At 37.3% G+C, this 12,975-nt stretch overlaps 2 protein-coding genes across 4 annotated transcripts; both read right to left on the reverse strand.

Moving 5' to 3' along the window:
- Nucleotides 1-316: 316 nt before the first annotated feature.
- On the reverse strand, nt 317-6,010 carry LOC135586792 (cyclin-dependent kinase D-1-like). Of its 2 annotated transcripts, none has more exons than XM_065125804.1 (7): nt 5,646-6,010; nt 4,500-4,798; nt 4,320-4,428; nt 2,625-2,750; nt 1,327-1,562; nt 931-1,254; nt 317-800 (listed from the first exon to the last, which is right to left on the reverse strand). In XM_065125804.1, exons 1-7 carry the CDS (start codon nt 5,787-5,789, stop codon nt 749-751), a joined length of 1,290 nt encoding a protein of 429 aa, XP_064981876.1. In that variant the 5' UTR covers nt 5,790-6,010; the 3' UTR covers nt 317-748. The 2 variants fall into 2 exon arrangements, with proteins under 2 accessions (XP_064981876.1, XP_064981875.1); XM_065125803.1 differs by having other exon boundaries at nt 317-809.
- A 1,466-nt stretch (nt 6,011-7,476) lies between these two features.
- Nucleotides 7,477-12,975, reverse strand: LOC135623174 (uncharacterized). 2 transcript variants are annotated; one of them, XM_065125808.1, is made up of 3 exons: nt 11,220-12,975; nt 9,238-11,130; nt 7,477-8,172 (listed from the first exon to the last, which is right to left on the reverse strand). In XM_065125808.1, exons 2-3 carry the CDS (start codon nt 9,535-9,537, stop codon nt 7,870-7,872), a joined length of 603 nt encoding a protein of 200 aa, XP_064981880.1. In that variant the 5' UTR covers nt 9,538-11,130; nt 11,220-12,975; the 3' UTR covers nt 7,477-7,869. The 2 variants fall into 2 exon arrangements, with proteins under 2 accessions (XP_064981880.1, XP_064981879.1); XM_065125807.1 differs by having other exon boundaries at nt 9,238-12,975.

Below are 12,975 nucleotides of genomic sequence, written 5' to 3' on the forward strand. Positions count from 1 at the left end.
TTTATTCATTCATAATCCTTTCCTACTCAATATGATAATATTATATTAGTTCTGATAACATTTATCATGATCTGATGGAGTAATCTAACTTATTAAATTTGTATCTATTGGTAATAGATGTGATTCAAGTCATTACCGACTTCTCCGATGTGTGAGTATAATTTTTCCTCCTTTAAATGCTTGACGTCGACCAATATAAACACCAATATAAACCAAAATCGAACTCTAAAATGACATGTATGAAGCCCCACTCGATGATTCGATGCGACATGCACTCTTATCTCGTCCACATCTACCACTTGTGACGATCTGATGATGAGATAATTAACTCAGTAGATCATTGAACCGAACGACAAACTCAAAATATACATCCGATGCGGCACAACAATAATTAACTCAGCTATGCTCGGCAGCACGAGTTGTAATCACAGCACCGCAATGTCGACCTATTATCAGATGTCAAAAGAAAAAAAGATAAAAAATTGGATTGGATGAAATTACATGCTCCAAATAAGCAGCAAGTTGCTTCAACTATATTGTTCTCCGTGATCGATTTAATTACCCATCTCAATGCAAACCTAGATTTCTTTTTCCGTTCTGCACTCGCCGTCGAAACCATATCATCTAACAGTGCTCTTCATTCCAACTGCATCTTTTGCATTGCCATTGTTGGTCCTGCTGCTATCTGTACAAGTTCAAACTTGACTTACAACACTGTTCCTCGAGTCACCACACGCGTCTGCTGTCGCTACAGGTGATCAAATTCAGCATCCAGATCAAGTTTTCTCTTCAGATGCGACCTATCAACACTACAAAGCCGATAGAGATTTCACAGAAATATAAGAGCAAGAAGATATTTGCATGATTATTTCCTAAAGCTGCTAACTTTAAATGGTACGAAATAAATACTTCAAGACAAATATTTATTACCTGTTCAAAGTTGGTCTAGGAGGTGGTCTGGAGCCAAACATGGCTCCCAAGTCTATCGACATCGGCATACTACCACTTTGACTAGTAGTCCCATCCATATGTCTGACTTCCTTCACATTCTCACCAGCCTTTTTGGATTGGTATGTGCTTCCCACCAATCCATCGTGGTCAAGGGTGACCCTCCTCAGCTTCCTTTGCGGAGACAAAACGATAGGCCCTTCCTGTGGATTGAAGTCTGAAGGCTTCTGATTCTGTGATTCTCCCTTCGGAGGTGGCCTTGGAAGCAAGGATGGCTTTGTTGGTGCAGGTACTGATGAAAAGTACCTGATTTCAAGATAAAATAGTTCTCAGTGAAAGCTGTATATTCCCTTCCACAACAAATGAAACCACAAACACCTGTGTTCTAAAGCCTGTTGAACCGTTATTCTTGCCTTCGGATCATAAATGAACATCTTTGATAATAAATCCAAGGCATCATCACTAGCCATTGGAAAAAGTGTCCGCAATGGAGGTGCAGGAACATATTGGTATTCAACATAATCAGGAAGGTACACCATATCAGGCCACTGAGAAGGCTTTGGAGTCCCGAAAGCCGCAAAAATCTTTCCCAGTTGATCGATGTCACTTGAGCCCTGAAAAACAAATACTGTCTTTTATGATCGACCTGCACGGGCCCAGAATTTTACATCCTCTCAAGAGTCAATATGTGCATAACCATCAATATGCTTGATCCCTGAGATGACTGTTAAAGTTGAAGAGGCTAATAGATAGATGACTGAAGAAGATGATTGTTTTAATAATATTTTACTTGAAAAGCAGAGAAATACAATAAAAATAAAAAACACTGGTACTAGTACCTACACCAAAATCAGAACAGATTAGCATGTATTGGTTGATACGGTGTGCCACGACACACCAACTTAAAATAATAACTGAAATGAGAAAAAAATTGTTTGTTGTGAAAACACCATCAACACACCAGCACAAACTTATCAGCACAGTATGAAAATAAAAACCACTCGGGCATTATACATAAGGAACTTGATTCTGAATGGCTAAATTTTCAATGAATGTGACTCTAGGTAAATTTCATCACATGAACAAAGGGTACAAAAGCATAATATCAAATATCAGTAACAGAATCATATAGAAGAGCCTCCTTCGATCATCTCCAAGAACCTTTAGTTATAAATCCAGATTTGGTGGAAAGAAAATTGATAGTATGATCTTTTTTGGATCTTCCATTGAATATGTGCTCATTGATGAGGTATGCTACTTTGGGCCATGACAAATTCTGCATCTATTTGCTGGTTTCTTTTTTGTGTGTAAGCATATGTTCACACTTTTTAGTGTGTAGTTGGTTATAGTGATCTGGATGGTGATGTGTTGTTGTAGTTTGGATTTTTCTTTTGCTTTCCATTCTGTTGGCTCTTAAAGAATGTTCTTTCATATTTATACATCTTCAACAGAAAAAGGATAGGATCCTCCTCATTACTTTCAAGAATGTGAAGCAAAAATTTGAAGGAATCTGATCTTTGTTTGCAATGCAAACAAAAAAAGAATCACAATCTCATTTAAACCTATGATTTAGAAAAGAAATAAATTTGTAGCTATATATCTTGTAAAATAGAAGTATCTCAAAAAAAAATCCACATTCAGATAATAAGGGCAAACGAAAATGAATCTAGTCAGACCTGCAGAAAGGGTCGTCTAAGGAGAAGTTCGGCGAATATACAACCTGCAGCCCACACATCCACCCCTGCCCCATATTGCTTGGCCCCATACAATAGCTCAGGTGCTCTATACCAACGGGCAAAAACCTACAAAGTAAAATGGGTATCATATGTTAAGTTGATCTGATCAAGACATATGAACAGCATATGTAATGATATTTGGATTGAGACTGTAGAGAAGTGAACAGATTATTACTTTTGTAAAATACATTTTCTACTCAACAGGTAGAAACAAAATGTATAATATGAACAAGATATGCTCAGATCCGCTTTCAATGGATAATTCATAACAACGATTGCCATAGTACAAACTTGTCGGATGTCAAGTGACCCAAGTTCTAGTGCCAAATTGTCAAGTGTCTCTAGTTTGAAGAAGACAAGAAGTCTCCGAGGATTAATCTAAAAGAAATGTAACCAATTTTCTTGCCAGGAATTGCAGATTGCAGATAAAATAACAAAAAATAATACCACTCTTGACATGCCTTTGGGGCTCACGTGCTCCTTTTATTCACACAATTCCAGTACCTAAACCCTGCAAGGCCCAAATATTAGTAAAAAGATAATTTTGTCACTAGATTACAGTTGTTACTATGCTTCTCACTGGTTCCCAGGCTTGTGACAATGAGAACAGGTACACAAAACCACATCTGGTTGGGAAACATGGTCACCAACCCTATTCTTGCAGTTTGAGGAATCAGCAATTCCTTATCTGATTCAGCCCTTTGGTTTAAGTTCTGAAGAAACACCACATGAGTCGCAGGAGACATATCAGATGGTGCTGGCGGAGACCGCAGTCAGTCGCTAACATGGCCTGGATGTGGGTACGGACCAGGTGAGAAGCACAATCATGTGCGTGTAGGGAACCACATGAGAAGAAGGCACCCTGGGTAATAGGCATGTTGCAGCTGGAGACAGATAGCACAAGTAGTGTAGCAAAGTGGATTCCCCATAGTCACTAACTTAGGCAGGACACTGGAGATGAGTGTGATGCAAATGGAATCACCTATTTGTAACCAAACAAAGAGCTTTATAAGTTGATTGACTGGGTCTTCCATTCGAACTTCCATAAGCATCCAGGTAAGTCTAGTTGATTCATTATACATATAGTGAAACTATGGGTGAAAAAGAACAACAAACGATTGCGGTGAACCAGTAATTTCTCTGAACCTGCCCGATGAGCAGGCATGCCCATAGCACATATGATGCACAGTTGCACACAACTGCATATTAGCACAAAAGTTTAGTACTTTGTCAAAATTGGTGATGTCAAATATAAAGACAAAGGTCACCATATAATCTCCTGTTAGAAACTCTATATGACATACAAATAATTTTAACCCCAGAAAGGAAAAAAATTATATGTCATGCATCTATCTGAGGTATAGTTGGAATTTGACACCACATATGTTAAATGTGAAAGTTTGTCACTCATGCTTAGAAACCAAGATTAAAAATATCATAATCTGTTATACATGTATACTGACATGAAAACAAAAATGGAGTTCTTGCTTCATCTCATGCACATTTCATTCTTAACACGGTTATTTTAAGTCTCCATACACATGTCTTATCTATTTGATATAAGATAGTTACATATGAATGGCTTGCAATGCATTATCTAAACAATTAGGAACATAGAAAAAAATAAACAAAAACCTGGTGAGTAAATTTGCGATCTGGACTTCCAAAGATGCGTGCCAGACCAAAGTCCGCAAGCTTAAGTGGTCCATCAGAAGCAATGAGTAGGTTGTTGGGTTTCATATCCCTGATACATGAGCACACTTGGATTAGAAGTTGTTAAAAAGGAAAATTGAAAACATAGAGAAGATAAATTACCTGTGTACAACCCATTTTTTATGGCAGTATGCAAGTCCTTTTAGGGTCATTTGGAGATATGATTTTGTGTCAGCTAGAGACAGGACGATATTTCTATCACGAATGACAGCTTCCAAGTCACTCTCCATGAATTCAAACACAAGATGCAAATTACCCTTGTGAGGGAAAGCATCAATCAACTCAATAATATTTGGATCCTTAAGCTCTTTAAGCAATTTAATTTCCCTAAGTGCAGTGAAGTTTACACCTTCCTTGTACTGTCCAAGTCGAATCTTCTTTATTGCAACTGTTTGCCCCGTCTGTAAAAGTTCATCGTCTATTAGTACTTCCATGCATAATGCTTATAAGATAAGAAGTCGAGAACTGTTGGGTTCTTTGACAAATGATATCTAAAGGTCATAAGTGTACGACCATGCTTCACAGTTTGCAAAGTTAAATTATGATGAAGTAAATGTACAAAAAATAGGTGGTTTTTAGATGAGGATATTGGTATGGACGTGTAGGAGTACCAGAAAAAAGAAAATAAAGGCTTTTAAATTCCTGAACTCTAGTAACAGACAAAATGGGAAAGACCATTTCAAATAAATATGAACATTTACAATGGAGACCTATAGATGCCCCAATTGGATGTGGTGAATAGATAAGGATTAGTGGTGAGGAGAAGAATAAGAAATCCTAAGAAACCTTTTTAAGGGACAATAAAATGAATTCTAACTGCTCTTAATATAACAATATCCTGTCAATGGTGGGAAGAAATCCATATAGCCAAACTAAAATAGGTGGACATTATGGCTCATTGTTGTTATAGCCTGTGAACCCAATTGTGCTAGCTTGGCAATCATATGAAATCTAATTATCGATGATTGGCTGCTTCATTTGCTGGAGCCACCAAGTATTCTTGTCTGTGGAGAGAAATCTGGCCTCCAGATCTTGATGTTTCGGTTGGGTCTGATGGAAATGGTGGTTTTTTACTTTCAGTATAGTAAGTTCAGATTTTGGTTCAGACACAAAAAATCTTATGCAATCAAGACGATAAAGCATTGATTCTAAACCCTGATCCAAGAGATCAAATGGAGTGTTCGTTGACATCGATCGGTTAAACGATCGACGATCCAATTTAGAAAGCAAGACTATTAACCGATTTGCCTTGGTGTCGATGGCCTTGAAGACGACCCCGTAGGTGCCCTCGCCGAGCACCTCGCGCTTCAGGTAGCGGTCAGCGACGCGCTTCGCTAGAGAGGGATCCTCTTCGCCGGCGGAACCGCCACCGGAGTCCGTACCCGGGATCATGGCCTTCGTGGCCCTCAGCAAAGGGGAAGAGGAGGACGCGATGGTACGAGGGGGGATGCGGGAAGAAGAGGGAGAATTGATCGCCCGCGACCGACCAGGCGTCCGCAGCGCCGCCTTCCGATCATGAAAAGAAGAGCGGGGGGAGGAAGGGCAGGGGAGAGCGGTGGAACGCCGCACCGCGGGCGCTATAAGATGCGTGCGCTGGAGATACAACGACAGCTGCTTTTTGTTCCAACGACGGTAACGACGAGCGAAACTGAGGAATTTTTAATGAAAAAATATGTATAAAAAAACCTTTTTTATGAACTTAAAATAATATTAATATTTGTATATAATTTCATTTTTAAATAATTATATCAAATTTATTTCATCAAAAATACAACCTTTCATTTATGAATATTTAAGGAAAAATGTATAATTTAATTAACATTTGAGATAAAACGAGCGAATTTATTAAAAGAATTCATGATAATTCAGATCCATATAATTTGAAGAAAAATATTTGAATGCATATCATAAAATCACTTTTTTTAATATGCACATATATATATGTATATATATGTATATATATACATATCTATACATGTACATATATGTATATGTATATATATATAAATATACATATATATACATACATATATATATGCATATATATATGTGTATATATATATATATATATATATGTATATGTATATGTATATGTATATGTATATGTATATGTATGTATGTATATATGTATATATGTATGTATGTATGTATGTATGTATGTATGTATGTATCATCCATTTTTTTATCAAATTTTGATTATATTAAATATATTTTCTTGATATCTTAAAAGTCAATGATACAAAAAAAGAAAAGCATGAAACATAAAATTTTATATTTCTTAAAATATTAAAATTCAATGATATTAAAATAAAAAAAAGTATAAAAAGATCAATTTATATTTTTGATTCTCTTTTCTTTGTATCCTTGAATCGTAAAACATTTCTAAGGCAAAGGATGTAATTCAAATATTACTTAAGAATCACAAAGATTTGAATTTTTTTTGTTTTCAATTCATTTCAACCAATCCTTTGATGTTTTATTACATTTTGAAATTTATATTTCTTAATCTTCTTATTGTTGTATTGTTGAATCAATTGGATTGAACCAATTGGTATATCTTAAACTGAACCTTAATAAGCAAGACAAAGAGGTGGAACCAAATTAGATGAAGTCATCAAACAAAGGATTTTGTTATGATTAATTCTTTATACCTTGATAGGATACTTTTTGGTTTGTTCCTTCGCATGTTCTTCATGAAGTCATGCAAGTTGTTGATTGGCATGCAAATTTTGGTTGAACCAAAGGACATTTTTTCTACATGAAATCATTAATACCTTGAGAGATGTCACACCTTTAGGGCTTTGGTCTTTCCCAGGTTAGTGTGATCTTTATTTAAATTAATAATATTTTGAAGTACTTTGTTAAATAGGAACAAAAAACAAATGGATTCCCTGTGATAAAACAAAAAAAAGAAAAAGAAAAGAAAACAATAAACTAAGCTATCTTTTTGCCTGGAGGCTATTACAATGTTATCTGCAGTTGCTGTTTTGATATCATGATGTTTGTACACAGTACAGTGTGGAAGATCTCCTCTACATTCCACATCATGCAAGGAAAGGCTTTTCTGTCATTCTCCAAGTATCAATATGGACAAGTTTCATTTTGTTTGTGTAAATGGGAACAGGAGTTCTATACATAATGACACATCTTAAAGTAGAACACCACATTTGATGTCTTCTTGTCTCTAACACAACACTTGGATTAAAAAGGGAGTGCATCATTAGCTTTTGGTACATCACTGTTGATTTGATCAGTTCTGGAGGTCCTGAAGACCCTCATCACAACAGCAGCATCTCAAAAACATGATCATTGCCATGCTCTGCACTCCACCAAGCTACACTCCATCAGTTTCAGGCACTATACAATTCATTGAAGAGGCTGGAAGCTTATTTTAAGCCTTCTTCACTAGTAGATCACCGGATGGAATAGCGTTATTTTTAGCTTCACATTGTACCATGGCATTGTAGAGAAGTTAGTCTGAGCCAGAGATCATTTGATACTTCTGTGTCTGCTTCTTTAGCACACTTGAGTTACTGTAATGATTGCTGTATATGAGATTGTTGCCGGTGACATGAGAAACCACAGCTGCAGACTTGCCCAGCTGCCTATGGGGGTTACTGTCAGGTGGAGAGGGTGAGGGCCTCCTTGGCCTGTTCTTCTTTCTTGGTGCAGTAGAGCATGGGATGAAGACTCCTGTTCCTTTGCTCTCCCTTCTGTAAGCCACCTGATAGCTTTGCGGTGGTGGAATGATGATTTGAGGCATGCAAGGAAGCACCTGTGAGAACAGCAACTCATCATCTTGTAGTAAGTGCATTTGTTAACATATGATTTGTGGTGAGGTTATATCGTATATTTCCAAGACTAAGTGATTGAACAGGTGGTGACTGTAAGGTAAATGATTATAAGCTCCTGCTGAATATAGAACATAGACTAATTCTTGATAAGAGCATTCACATGGACAGAAAACTTGAAGATGGATTTGTGTTGGTCACAGAGTCAAAATTGAGATCCTCTTTAATTACTATAACTATGAATCACTGGTGAATACAAAATATTTGAAGTATTACTTGATAAGAGCATTAACATGGACTGTTAGGTGACTTGTTTATTGAGAGAGAGAGAGAGAGAGAGAGCGAGAGAGAGAGAGTCCATGTTAGGTGACTTGTTTATTGAGAGAGAGAGAGAGAGAGAGAGAGAGCTTTAACTGGATGTGTATTGGCTACAGTATTAAATTTCCAATAGTTATCCAATTTGAGATCTTCAATTATTATCCAGCTCTATTTCAGATGGGTCTCTGTCATGACCTACACAATATTACAATCTGGAAATTAGATCTTTCAAATGTAAAATAGTAATTAAAGGGGATCCACATCCAGTGAGTCGTAGGATGAGGACTGCATAGTTTGCAGAAACAACTGAGGCATGCTAAATTTAGTACATGCCTCAGGAGGGATGTGAAGTATATAGACAACTCGATGCATTGTCTGCCAGTGAGAAACCAAGTTCTTTCTGGTGCCCACAGCAACAATACAGTCCCCCAAGCAAACCACAAGGATAGATTTATGATTAGCATCATGCACATGACACTCAAATACCATGCTTGTCTGAGTAATAGATTGAGAATAACATCAGTTGGTCCAAACTGATTCGAGCACCTCAAAACTCCTCGTTTGAGTGGTTTTTTAACAATTAGTGAAACAAGAGAGAGAAGTAGAGAGAAAGAAGGGAAAAAAAGAGCAAAAGGAGTGAAAGATCTCATGGCAGCATCTTCTGCTATCCTCCTATGATCACCTGAGGGTGTTACAGCTCAAAAAGATTAGTGAGGAAACAGGCAACCAACCTGAACAGGAAGCTGAGGGCAGTGCACTGGTAACTCTTCCTCATCATCCATAATTAGCAGAGCAATCTGCTTAGCAAGATCTGCAAAGAAAACATCATCTTCCACCTCCACAGCCATCAGCACTAGCACCAAGTTGTTGGAAGTAATAAAACAAGGGAGAGACCAGCAGTCCCGATCCACTCCACAGCTCACTCTCTGTTTCAAGTGCTCATTCTTGCTCTCTTTTACAACTTCTTTGCCTATTAATAGGCAATGGCAAGGGATGGGAGCAGGTGAGGGGCTTGTGCATAAAACAGGCATATGGGCCCCAATGGCAGCTGATCAATCCACTACTTTGTGGCCCCAGAGAAAATAAATAGGTGGAGAGGAGAAGTGCATGAGATTATCCAGCAAAAGTTGCAAGCAAAAGGATGAGGGGATGGATTGAAATCCAAGATAGACTTGAAACATATCCAGTGGTCAGATGTCTGCCAGTCTGGTTGTCCTTCAAACTTCTTCTTTTCCTTTTAGCTTATCCCAATCCACTTCACTATGTGATAGAAAGGGTGCAAGGCAGGGCTTCTCTCCACTCCAACAACTGTTGTATGCCAATTTTTCTCTTCTTCTCTCGGGAAATATTTTGGTGGCTCCCTGATCAAGTGATGTGGAATTCTTGACCACTAGTTTCACTTCCTTCTCAAAATTGAAGTCAGTAATGTCAGGACACAAAACTGAATCATTGAACTCATCATCTAAATTGAAATGTTAGGAGGATTAGTTGTCTGCTATCTCATTATAAATATGATGATGCTACTTTATTGGGAAACACTGTTGGCACTCATTTGGTCAAACACCAGGTCACCCACCCTCTTGATGTGTCCAAATTCCATTGTAAGTATTTCTCAAACCATTTAATGTGGTTGACTTCTTTCCCCTACATCTTCTCACCAACTGTGGCTAAAAAATTCATGAAATCATCACCTAAAATCTGTGAGCACTATACCATGTAACAAAGTGGGTGAGAGAACCATTTCTCTTTCTTTGTCTTTCCAGTCTAAAAGGACATGCTATGAAAATTCACAATATATAAAATAAGGTGACCTGAACTCATTATAATTAAGAACAACTGGCATATGCAAATCTACTGTTCTTGTCTTCCTCAGTATAACATCTTCAGGTTTCTGGTATAACCAGCAAAGACTTAACCAAGTGGCATAGTTTTAAGTTAGATCAACTGTTACCGGACAATGCCTTGCTTCATAATCGTAATTTAATATGAAGATATAGGAAAGTGCTGTTTGACACATCACATTTATCCTGAACTGGTTGCAGTAGGTATTTTATCATATCATTAGGCATATAGGAAGGACTGCTGAGCTGCAACACTTGCGTGCATCAGAACATGGACCAGGATTTCTGGTCTTTTAATGTGGTGGTGGTCTCCTGGCAAGCATGATCCCCAGACAGATAAAACCCTACATCTCTCATCATGTTTGCCAGGTACTGAAGTTGTGCTGTTACCTGGTGTGTTCAAGGAATAAGAATTCAGCTGCTAGGCTAGCATTGTACTGGACAAGCATGCATGAGGCTTAGCTTCAGTGTCTGCAGCGCCTTCGGATTATGAAAACACGCTGTGATGGATAATTTAGTCTGTTTCGAGGTAGATCAGAAGGAAGGTATTCATCATCACAACTGGGGTGTCATCAATCATGGCGTTCATGTGGATAAAAGTGTGCTCCTCCTGGTATGTATATGACATGGTGCATGGGGTCTTGAGAGCTACATTTCCATCCAACAAAGCTTGATATTCTCCTGGTAGGAGAAACTGCTTTTATGTTCCTGAGCTAGCTATAAGTAGCGAGTAAGTGCATGGAATCTGGAAAACCTAGTAGTCAAGTAGCAGCCATCAGTGCCCTGCAAGGGAAACTAACATTAATAAGAAGGAACAAAGAGGCTGGAATAGGCAGAATGCATGCATGTGGGCTGTGGGAATCATCTTATACTTTGTTCTCCAGGAGATGGATGTGCAGAACCTTGGTTGATGCAATACTAGCATGCACTTTCTCCTGCATTCAAAATCTATACTGGGGGAGAAGAACATGGTTTTCTCAAATTCCTCAACAAAACAAGAAACCTAGCATTCACCCAGAAATTTCTACATGTCAATGTAAACAGTCACTTCCAGTGTATGGGAAAGTAAATTGACATTATCCAAAAGCTCCACTACATCAATTGTTTTGTGACTAGTAAACCAAGAGATACACATTTAAGAATAACACCAATATCTGGAAGGAGGACATTGTTGGAAATGACACCAAACACCACCAGAGAGCAGCCTTTAAGCAGATACTCAAATTGTAACTAAATTGCATTGCATAGGCAGAAAATGGCATGAAAATCAAATGTATCTTTCTATTCTTACTGTAGAAATACAAAAAAAAAATACAGGATAATTTATTAGTAAAATGTCGAAAACTAGACTCAAGCATGTCGAGGGAAATAAATACCTCAATTCGATTATAATGAGAAGATGCTTTAACATTGTAGCTTCTAAATATGTATGATTATAACCATCAAACGATGAAAACAAGTCAAAAGACTCAGGATTTATCCAAAATTTTTTATTGATTTCAGGATTCGTTTCATGTAATACAAATCACACAGCAATCTGAATTTTACAGTTACATGGTAACTATAATTATTTATTTCACCTGGAAGATTTGAATTTTTTGTGGATTTCAAAAGCTCATGCATCAGTATTGTAGGTTCTATCAGGAATTCTAAAACACAAAAACTCCTTATGCATGAGAAATATAGTACATCAAGATAATATTAAGAATTTCAAATTGGCAATATAAAGCATCACAAGAAGAGGTATCTGGACACCCAGTGAATTATAGAGGAATAAAAGAAGAAATGCATGCTGAAAAGCAAAATGCAGATTAAGAATGTTGAAATATTGCAAGCACTACACTTACACTCTATCTAGACAACCAGCACATAATTTAATCATACATTCAAATATGTTTACATCCACCAATTTCACATTAATGCTTATTAACATTTAACTTGTATTATCCATATACAAATATGAGCAAATAGACCAATTGTTTTTATTTATGTATAAATGTTCAGCATGTTATAGAGAATTCCATTATTTGAGGAAAAGATTATGGTCTTTATGACTTACGAGAACATAAATGTGAATAATTAGCAGTCAGATATTTATCAAAACAATGTAACATTTGAGCAAGCAAGCTTTCAGAGGCTTAGCATACCTGAGCACAGAATATGCAAATGAAACATCACATACAGTAAAATAATATTAAGGAAAACGAACCATACATGAAAACTTGGCAACCTGTAAATGAACTCATTGCAACTATTCAGAATCACCAGCATAAGAAGCTTTTCTATAATGGACCCGATGATAAGGCAGGTAGTGCTCGTCGAAATACCTGAATCTTTAGATTATATTAGAAATAACTGTTCGCTCATGAACTAGTAATACTAAATCATTAATTCAGATAATAACATTGATGTACCAACGCCCACGCGCTACCTGCCTTGTTGTTGAAGATTTTTGTGGTCCCAAAGTAGGTCCCATTTTCCGATCCATTAATCAGGCTCCTGAGTGGCCGACCAGAAACGGGTAGGAATGTGGGTACCAAATGGGGAACCAAGATTGGGTCATCAAATTCCTCCCCTTTCTCCTCTATTTTCTATTTTCCTTTCCTTTGGAGGTCCTTTTTGAACCAC

This window comes from Musa acuminata, chromosome BXJ2-9 (assembly GCF_036884655.1).
Source record: "Musa acuminata AAA Group cultivar baxijiao chromosome BXJ2-9, Cavendish_Baxijiao_AAA, whole genome shotgun sequence".
NCBI lineage: Eukaryota > Viridiplantae > Streptophyta > Magnoliopsida > Zingiberales > Musaceae > Musa > Musa acuminata.

Coding starts and splice junctions, on each gene's coding strand:
- LOC135586792 (XM_065125803.1), bottom strand. CDS start 5,789: ATGATCCCGGGTACGGACTCCGGTGGCGGTTCCGCCGGCGAAGAGGAT. Junction 4,799..5,645: donor TCAAGGCCATCGACACCAAG/GCAAATCGGTTA, acceptor GAACTTTTACAG/ACGGGGCAAACAGTTGCAAT. Junction 2,751..4,319: donor ATCGCAAATTTACTCACCAG/GTTTTTGTTTAT, acceptor TTTACTTTGTAG/GTTTTTGCCCGTTGGTATAG.
- LOC135623174 (XM_065125808.1), bottom strand. CDS start 9,537: ATGCCTGTTTTATGCACAAGCCCCTCACCTGCTCCCATCCCTTGCCAT. Junction 8,173..9,237: donor GCCCTCAGCTTCCTGTTCAG/GTTGGTTGCCTG, acceptor CTGTTCTCACAG/GTGCTTCCTTGCATGCCTCA.